Source organism: Ananas comosus, linkage group 21, assembly GCF_001540865.1.
Source record: "Ananas comosus cultivar F153 linkage group 21, ASM154086v1, whole genome shotgun sequence".
Taxonomy (NCBI): Eukaryota; Viridiplantae; Streptophyta; class Magnoliopsida; order Poales; family Bromeliaceae; genus Ananas; species Ananas comosus.
The window spans coordinates 6,880,321-6,890,764 of NC_033641.1; the positions used below are offsets into that span (position 1 = coordinate 6,880,321).

The following is a 10,444-nucleotide window of genomic DNA, read 5'->3' on the forward strand; positions in this document are numbered from 1 at the left end:
ATAAACAAATTATTTATACTATCGTACAGCATGAATAAATATGAATATTCTTTGATCTAAAACTTTTAGTATTGTAATCGATTATCTGTTATTAAGATTTTAATTTGTAGTGCTGTTGTTTGATTTGAATCTTATTTTTTAAATCATAGGTTAAAGATGATATCAAAAAATTATAAAATTCTTATCTTCTAGATATTTCAAATACTCTATATCAAATTACGGGCATTATCCGTCGATTTCGAAAAGTCTCATCCTCATTGTAAAGCAACAAAATAACTGCCTTCGATGGACCCTCACATGATGTGAATACATGTTTATAGAACTACCGTAGATACGCAAACTGTTGATTAAATGGAGTTATATATAAGAAAATTCTTACTACGTATAGCATCCAAAAGGATGGTGTAGATCTCTACTTCTCTCATCATATTTGATTCACAAAAATTTAATAATACATATTTTAGTTAAAGTAAAAGAAAATTTCGAATGTGACAAGTAGAGAATTATAATATTCTTAATTTTGAAATTATGGGAAGCGGGTATAAATGAATTCAGCTATTTGCTTAAAGAATAAATTGGCCGCCATTTAATGTGACGCCTTAACTTAAATGTTGTAACATTTCATTTAAGAATTGTCCCAATCATGTCTACATCATCAGCATGCCGTGCTTCCTTAATTTGTAGCACAATTTTTTCCTATTCTAAAAGTAAGCTTTAAAACGTCTCGTTCATTTGGATTTCAAAAATAGAAGGATTCTGATTTCGAGTTCTCATCAGGGGTAGTCCTAGTCTGTTTTAACTCTTGGGATTTCTTGCGTGACCGGATCGTATGTACAATAATATCATGTACACAATCGACACATCTATTAAAACTATTGATGTCTCCAATACTTTTGCCACGTGGCAATTTTGCTCTTCACCCCATTTCAAGCCTTTCTTTGCAACCGAACCGTCTCAACCTCTCTTTTGGAACGAACCAATCTCTTTTAAGCTGAACCCAATTTCTCCTTTCACCCGCATCAACCTCTCTTTTTGAACCGAACCGTCTTTTTAGTTGAACCGTCTTCTCTACTGCTCTCGTAATCAACGCTTTCTCTTTCTCATGCTCACCTTTCCCATTATTTTGAACGAACCGTTCCTACGTAACACTTTCCGAAAAGACGAACAAAAACCGTCTCTTTCTCTCCCCATTTTGAGTTTCTCAACACTCGGCTAATGCGCTTCTCTCCTTCCTATACGCTTATTTCATTCTTCCCGTCAGTTACAACATTTTTTTCCCTGCTTCCCTACTCCTCAAAATCTCCGATCACCACATTCCGCGATCAAGGCCCCAAAACCAGCACCTCTCCTCCTACGCCGCGGACAGAGCGAAACGTCCCAGCAACCTCTCCTCCGCCTTGAAGCCTCGCCTCCGCCGGTTCCTCCACACCGCTGCAAACGACGCGAATGTCGGGTGAGTCGAAACTCTAACTCATAGCCCCCAACTTCTCTCCTCGAATCTCGGCCGTCCATGTCGAGGATTTTGTGCGTGGGTTTTCATCTCCTCACGTGTCTTATCTCTGCCCTTAAAAAAACCTATCATGTGTGATCTCATTCATTAATTTTTGTATCATTTATGCTTTTTTTCTGAATTTGTGCTTCTTTGTATCAATTTATCTTTGTTTCTGATCCTATTTTTTTTAGTTGAATTTAAGTTCTTTTATATGATTATTTGGGTTGCAGCGTGTTGCGATCCGGAAACGATTTGCTGCGCATTAATTGCGATAATTATATCCTTCTTAAATTTGGGGTTCCAATTATGAGGGCAATGTATTGTATTCTGGTTTTTATTTGATTCCTTAATGTAATTATTGGCACGGTTTTAGTTTTTGGGGTTTATGTGATCACCATTGGTTGCCAGTTCATGTTGGGTTTTTAGAAAATGCATGCTTAAAAAACCGTGGGTGAATTGCCTAATTCGTGGTTCTCAAGAGTCCTTTTTAATGCATTCTGTATATGTTTTTTTTATAATTGAAAAATTCGATATAAATGAGTGGCTGCGATGCTTTAAAACTAACATCTTGAAATTGTGGAGGTTTTGGATTGGCACTTAAAAAATAGATATCTTGAAATTGATATTCTTTTTAAATAGAACATGGGGACTACTTAATGGATAAGTAAATATGAGTTAAGCAGTGCTGCGTAACTAAGGTAGGTTGAGGTATGCTACAATGATTGGCGCTTATTTGACTTTGGAACTATAGAAATTCGTTTTGCATCATTAATGCTTTTTGTAAATGCACTAGGATCGGGATAGGGCTTAAGAGTTTTAAAAAACAGTTGGAGTTGCTGGACTTATAGAAGCCGTTTATGTTGTGATTAGCTATGCTTAAGGTATCTCAAAGGGAATTTGTATGTTTTTTTGTCTTCTGACGAGTCTAGCGGGTGCGGTTATCTTAAGATGGGGGTAATTTTTTTCTTCGTGTATACACTATTCTTCTTTTTGCTAGATGGTGAGACTACTCAGGAACTATTGGTATGTTAGAAATTGCGTGTTTTATGGCATAAATAATATATTTTAATATTATTACTTAATTATTTTGTAACAGTCCAGTTTTGACGCCATTTTGTACTGATAGTACTAACCAATCATGTGACTTATGTAGACTTGAGGGGTGTTGCCTCTCACATTTAGGGTTGGCCTTTAGACAATTTTTCTGTGGATTCTCAAGGGAATTTGCGATCTTGGCGATGAGTAATTTAGCGTGATTGTTGAGACCTCATCATGGATGTATTGATATAGATTCTGATGAGATATTTTTTTTGCGGGTGTTGTTATGTTGATCTGCGTTAGTAGATCTGTATGTTGTAGCTGTCTTCTGTAAAGAATTGGAATTGGTATGTAGTTTTAGCCAGGTTTCATATTTAGGAAGATTTGCCTGAAGGGAAGGAAAAAAAATAGTTAGGAAAACATAGAATGATGAGCATTTTGATTATTAATTGCAGAGATGTATGTTGAGAATAGCTTTCTCTGATGTGTGCGTCGCGCTGGTTTTTCCGCTCTTCGAGTAGTGCGCCAGGCCCGCCTTTCCCCATCACATCAAGAATCTATACGACCGCCTTTTCCCCATTACATAAGCTCCTATACGAGCTGCATCTTCTTATCTAGGATTTTGATCATTGCTAACAGCTTTAAAAAATGATTCTAAAAAGATTGAGATTTAATGGTCGGAATACTTGCCTGAGACGGTACTTGAGATCTTCTTAAACATTTTTTTCTTTTTGTTAGGCCCAATAGATTGGCTTTCTGTTATCAGAAGCTAGCTGTATGAGTTAAAATTAGCAATTTCCTCGTTTTATAAAAACTTCCAGCCAGTAGCTATTTGTGCCTTCTGAACTCCATTCATGGTGGAGTATTGTTTACTTCCTATGCTTTTTTGTATTTAAAATTTCAATTTTTAAATGTTATTTGCACATGAGCCATTTTTTGGCATAAATGTGTTTTTTTTTTTTTCTGCTTTTTGCGTATCTCAGATGGGTGACTCTTTCTATTGCTAATTTTATTGATTGCTAATCTCTGTTATTTCTTTGCCTCTATATGTCTTTGCCACAGTAATGTTATTTATATTTGGACGGATTATATGCATGCCTCGATATAGGTTCTTTTATTTGTTTTTCCAGGGCTTTGATCAATTCAGATAAATAACTGCATTGTCGATATGTGACATTCATATTCTTTGCAATTCAAAGAGGGGAGAAATCAAACTTGGTCAAGTATGTGTATTTCTCAGGCGAAATATTTTTTTTGTTCATATGAAATGTTTGTGTCCTGATCTATATGACTTTTTCTTTACTTTTAAATAATTTGGCGATGCATCATAGAGCAAATCCAAACAATATAGAAAAGTAATTTTAATTTGTAAATTATTTACTAAAATATTTTTAGATCTTTTCTCTTTTTCTAACTTACTTTCAGACTTATGCCAAAACGAGTGAAATGATGCAAAAAATGTTGAAATGAAGAAAGTAGAATGAAAATATATTGACTATTTGCAATGCTCCCTACCCGCGGCAACGCGCGGGTTTCTACACTAGTGTACATAATAACATGTAGGGATAATTAATTATCGACATATCTCTCAAAATTTTTGAAATATCTTATATATTTATATTTTTTTATTTCAAATATGCCCTTCGTATATATATATATTTTAATTATTAAAAAATAATTCTACTGTTGGTATCCATATTGGTTAAACTAGAATTAAATTTCTATTAGAGTTAATAAAAAAAAATCTCTTTTGCATGCCCTTAATTTAACAACAAATAAAAAAAATTGATGACGATAGAAGGGTGTATGAAAAGGCAAAAGGTTAAAATACTTATTTTACCCTAAATTAAGGGCAAATATGAAATAAGAGAAGTTGACGACAATAGAACGGTATATTTGAAAGGTAAAATAATAATTTATAGAGATAATGACTATTAATTTTTATCTGTTTAAAGAGTTTTTCTATATTAATTTTCTAAACAGTACTGAAAATAAAAAATTCTGTAAATTTCTACAAGTATATAAGCAATTGCCCTTAAGATGCATGTAAGTCCCCTCGTTCACATACATTAATATTATGTCATGAATACATATATAGTAACAAGCATTTCAACTTAGAAGTTTTTAAGGTTTCAAGTGCATGCATGCTAGCTCTTTGTTTCTCATACAATAATACCAGATCATTCACAACTTAAAAGCGTCGAGGGAGGAGCTTGTGAGCCCCTTGGTGAGGTAGTTCATGATGTACTCGGCCACAGTAACATCCCTGTACGCCGGAGGATTAGTTTCCGACAGCAACTCTTTGACGGGCCCGTAAGGTTTTTTTTCGTCGAAGCTCGGATTGAAGAACACCGCCACGGATATGCGGGGCCCCTTCGCGCTCGCGAGAACGCGATGTTCGATGCTCTTGAACTTGTCGTTGCTCACGAGCTGCATGCAAATCGAAAGAAACGCGATTCGAGCAATAGTATAAATGTAGCCAATACATACTCACTACAACAAAAACGGTCTATAGCGACACTTTTAAATGTCGGTATAGGTCAATAAAAGTGCTGCTGGCTAAATTACCGACACTTTTAAAAAGTGTTGCTATATGTGGGATCGCTAGGTATATAGCGACAGTTAAAGAGTGTCGCTATAATCTAAAAAAGTGCTGCTAATTTAGCAACACTTATTTAAGCATCTAGCAACCGCCGAAACTCTAACTTGTTGGCTGCAGTGGTGGAGGAGGACGAGAGGGAAGGACCCTTCGTCTAGGATTTCAGTAGATTGAGTAAGGGGAGAAGGGGAGATGGTAATCAATTTTTTCTTTTTTTCCCTTTTTGTTTGGAATCGGACCAAATGGGCAGAGTTGGGTGGGTTGAGTATAATAACCTTTTATTTTTTGTTGGATTCAGCTTTATATTTAGGTATTAGTAGATATTTTTTAAAATTTTGATATAAATGGAACACTTACACAAAAGTGTCCTAAACATGTGTCACTATAATCTATTTCTATTGTAGTGCTCTTTATCATTTAGTCTTATTTTAGTTTCTAAGATTTCACTTATTTTCTTTTTTCTGTCAATCTGTATATGCATATATATGTATATATGAGCTAGGCTCCTATGCTTTCGAAAGTACGGAGACCTCCCTGCTTGTAAGTTGTTTTCGATGATAGGACATCTAATTTGGCGATCGGTTCCGTTAAACTTGATCTACGCTATTGGAACTATTTAGAAACCAAATTTCATAGTTTTTTGAATTTGTTTGTCTTGTAAACGAGTAGCCTCAAAATGAATGGGTGAAAATGAAAATCTCATAAAAAATAGTGATAAAGGACTCAAATTTTAAATCGGAAGTATTGATCTTGCTACTAATGTTACGTAAAATTTTTTATTAAATTTTTATGTAATTTAGATACTTCTACACCGTTGAACTTAAAAACGTGCCACATCGGCCGTTAAAATAGTCATTTTTGAGACATTTTGATCACTTGGTAAATGATATTAAAAATTATGAAATTTGGTTTCTAGATAGTTCCAATAAGGTAGATTATACTTAACGGAGCCGATCGTCGAATCGAATGTCCTATCATCGAAAACAACTTACAAGTACGGAGGTCTCCGTACTTTCGAAAGTACAGGAGACTTACTCATGATGTATATATATCTTGTTGTAATCCAATTATCAAGCTTAATTTGATTGACGAAGTTTTGGTTTGAGCGAATTCCAGGAATATTATCTAGTTTAATTTGTAGTTTTGATTCCGACCTTGAAGATGGGAGTGAAATAATCTCATTTGTGTTCGATTCTCGTACTGGTTGTGAATCACACAGATGTATTCATTGACTACATACGGCACAATTTCTGAACAGTTATGTGCGTAGAATTTTCTTGCGTTCAGAACAATCCTGCCGCTGAACATATAATTCAGATATATCTTGGTATAGTAATGAATGGCAGTATATATATATATATATATATAGAGTCCAGCTACTATATATACTCTTATAAGTATGATTGCTCTTGTACTCATAAATTATTTTCAATAATAAAACTTTCGAGTCGACGATTCATACCGTTAAACATTATCTAGAGCATTTAAAACTTCTAGAAATCAAATTTTATAAATTTTTGGCATCATTTACCTTACGTTCAAAATGTCGCAAAATTGACAATTTTTAACGGCCGATATGAAATACTTGGTAGTTTCACGGTATAAAAGAAATCGGAATCGGTTGAATTTTTTATAGAAAATTCTATTCACTATGTAGATAAAGATCAATAACTCCGATCTTAAATTGAGGAATCCAATCATCTATTTTTAGGACGTCGTTCGATTTCGACCGTTCATTTTATACCCATTTGATGGACTTTATTATGATTTCAAAAAATTACGAAATTTATTTTCTAGAAATTTTAAATACTCTAGATTCATCGAAAACAACTTATGACTTTGATCTACACTACCGAAAACAACTTAGATCAAGTCTAACGGAGCCGATCGCCGATTTGAAAGTCGCATCATTAAAAACAACTTGATAGCACGGCGGCCTCCATACTACCGATAATATACCAACCTAGCTCTCTCTCTCTCTCTCTATATATATAGCATTGCTGGGCTGCAGACAATGCGCATTTTATTTACTTACTAAGCAAATGGTGTCAAAACCCACAAAAGTTGGATTCGACGGTACTCCTTCCATCACAATCATGTCGACATCCCTTTAACCAAATTGCACACTATTTATTTGCGTACGTAATATCCTGATTGTAAAATTTGAAAGAATATTTGCGACAAAGCTAAAAGACGTCGTACCTGAAGGAGATCACCTATGTTTACGACTAAAGCTCCGGGAATCGGGGAAACGTCGACCCAGCGGCCCTGGTGAAGGACTTGGAGGCCGCCGATCTCATCTTGGAGAAGCACGGTGAGGAAGGACGGGTCGGTGTGCTTGGCGGTGCCGAGGGTCAGCTCCGGCTCTGGGCACGGCGGATAGTAGTGGGCCACCATCAGTTGTGTAATGGCACAATTCATGCTTCTCAAGTAGTCCGGGCTCAACCCTAGTGCTTCTGATAGCAACTCGCATAGCGCTTCCGCAACACCAAGTATGTGATCCCTAAAGTCCATAATCGCCTCCCTGTCGATCAAAAATACAGTGATTTTAGTATACTGTGAAGATTACATATGTTAAATCTAAAAAATATTTACACATCAATCTTTATCGGCGTAAATTTTTAGAGTATAGCGATTGTTTTACACGATATAAGAGTAGGAGGTTCTTTGTTCGAGTCATGCCAAAATTAAGGAATTATAATCTCTACAACTCCTCGTCTAGGCTTTTAGAATTTTCTCATCCTTTTTCAGTTTTTAATTTTTTTTTTTTTTTTTTTTTTGAGAGATAGGTAGCACGCTACCCGCTTCATTTATTTCATTTAGAAATAAACTTAGTTGGAAATGTGAATCAACTAGGATTCGAACTTGGGTCTCGAGTACCAACCACCAAATCCTTTGCCACTTGCTCGAGGGACGGTTGGTTCAATTTTTAATTTATAAAAAAAAAAGGAAAGAGGGTGTAGAGGGATTTCGACGGGTCTAGTTCGAGGTAGGTTTTCAATCTGAACACAACTATCAAAATCAAAACCCAAATCCAAGCTCGAACCTGAACTTGTCTGATTTTGAGGATCCGTATCCAAACCCGAATGTTGCGAAAAAATCGTAATCCAGTGCCGAGCCTATAAACTGGAACCTAAAAGCAATCATTTTTCTTCACCAAATTTCAAAATATATCATATTCAAGAATATATTTTCAAAATACAAATTAAAATTTTCGTATATATCACAAAAAGTGGTTCGAGCCGAGGTTCGGGTTCGAGTCGGGTACATATAGAAACCATACTCAAATACAAATCTCTTTATACAAATGGCCGAAACCACGCTCGATCGTTTGTTAAATTTGCTCCATTCCAATTTAGATTCGAATAAAATTTTGAATATTCATATCCATTGACATATCTGAGGGAGTGATACAACGTGTATAAAACACTTCGAATTCCATCAGTTGGGTCGATAGACGGTCGTAGAAAGGAGTAGCGGCTTCCACGACGGCAGCGGCGAAATAATTGTGTAGATATTTGGGTTGTTGTATGGCTGCAACCATTTCTTCACAACCTCATCTTGAATCTCTATTCAGTGTCCATTTATTGTATGACTAAAGCTTCGTTTGGTTCGGATATAAGTAAGAACTAGTTCATACCAGAAATAGGTACAACTTTAGGTATAGGCGAGAACTAGACCAATTTTGTGTTTGGATAAAAATTTGATTGTTTTCGGGAATAAGAAAAATAGCGTTTGGATAGATAAGATAGAATAAAAGGAATAGTGAGCAGTAATAAATTAAAAGTAACATTTAATATTACTCATCTCATTATATTTAATTTTTAAATTTTTAAATTTTGCATTTATAATTTTAAATTTAAATTTTTAACTTTTAAATTTTAAAATTTGAAATTAAAATTTAAATTTTAAATTTTCAAATTTTTAATTTTAAAAATTTAAATTTTAAACTTCAACATTTTATATTTTAAATTAAAATTTAATTTTAAATTTTAGAATTTTAAAATTTAAAATTTTAAAGTTTTAAAATTAAAATTTAAATTTTAAATTTTCAAATTTTTAATTTTAAAAATTTAAATTTTAAATTTAAGACCAAATTTAAATTTGAAAGATATAAAATATTAAAATTTTAAATTTTAAAGTTTTAAAATTTTAAATATCAAAATTAAAATTTAATTTTAAATTTTAGAATTTTAATTTTAAAATCACAAATTTTAAATTCTAATTTAAAATATATTTCTCTCTCTCCCTCTCTACCCAGTGAGTGGGAACAAGCTTGTTTGTAAGCTTATTCCCACCCGGGGTGAGAACTATAGTTCCTACCCTTAGGGTCTATTTGTTTCGCGGAAAGTGGGGTGGAAGTGGGACGGTGGAAGTGATTTTCGGTGAGAACTATAGTTCACCGTAATTTTATTACGCCCGAAAGTCCAGTTCACCTAAAATAATAAACTTGACTTCGCCTTCCCATGGGACGAAATCAATTCCGGTGAAGTGAAAANTTAATGGTTTGGATGCCTTCGTTGACTGAAACTAGAGGCATATGGTTGCATCATGCATGTGCGGATCACATATAATATTACTAATAATTAACGCACATATTTTAAACTCTCTTTTAAAATATTTTTAAAAAATTTTATTTGGCCAACAAATTCTTTAATTTCTTGCGACTCAGTTTCAAAATTCTTGTATAAAGATGTTCGTGAATCCGATCAGATTTGAATAGTTGATATACTGTACTCGTATCTTAAAAAAAAAGAAAAAAAGAAAAAAAATATATACCGAATTCATGTAACTTCGGGTCGGATTCATTCTGAATACTTAAATTAATAATATATTCATCGGGTCTATTTGAACGAGTCTGGTAGCGACTACTCGTATACTATCCGTTTAAGACCGGATACAGATTGAGTCTAAATCGGATATAGGTATTCGGTGTATATATTTTTTATATACATTATTAAATAATTTATGGATAAACCATAAATCTCTCACTATAGAAAGATCACGATCTAATGAGTTGCACCCGGTCCAATAAAATGAATTCGAAAGAAAGATTCAAGCAGGAAAAAGAGCAAAAAGGGTTAAAAGAATAAAAAATAAAAATAAAAAAATAAAAAAAAGAGTAATGTGAGACTTCGGAAGTATGCTATCGGTAGCACGGAGCGCTCCGTGCTACCAAGTTGTTTTCGATGATGCGGTTTCCAAATCGACGATCGGCTCCGTTAGACTTGATCTACGCTATTGAAAGTATTTGGAAACTAAATTTCAAATTTTTTCGACATCATTTGACTAGTGATCAAAAGATCTCAAAATTG

General features: G+C 34.0%; 1 protein-coding gene across 1 annotated transcript; it reads right to left on the bottom strand.

Annotated features, from left to right (window-relative positions):
• On the bottom strand, positions 4,572–7,656 carry LOC109726653 (1-aminocyclopropane-1-carboxylate oxidase homolog 11-like). The gene is made up of 2 exons (XM_020256394.1): positions 7,332–7,656; positions 4,572–4,960 (listed from the first exon to the last, which is right to left on the bottom strand). Exons 1-2 carry the CDS (start codon positions 7,641–7,643, stop codon positions 4,715–4,717), a joined length of 558 nt encoding a protein of 185 aa, XP_020111983.1. The 5' UTR covers positions 7,644–7,656; the 3' UTR covers positions 4,572–4,714.

What these genes read in the sequence shown, in the direction of transcription:
- LOC109726653 (XM_020256394.1), bottom strand. Translation starts at nt 7,643, where the DNA reads ATGGACTTTAGGGATCACATACTTGGTGTTGCGGAAGCGCTATGCGAG. An exon ending in ACATAGGTGATCTCCTTCAG is followed by an intron (nt 4,961 to 7,331) that starts GTACGACGTCTT and finishes ATTTGCATGCAG; the next exon opens with CTCGTGAGCAACGACAAGTT.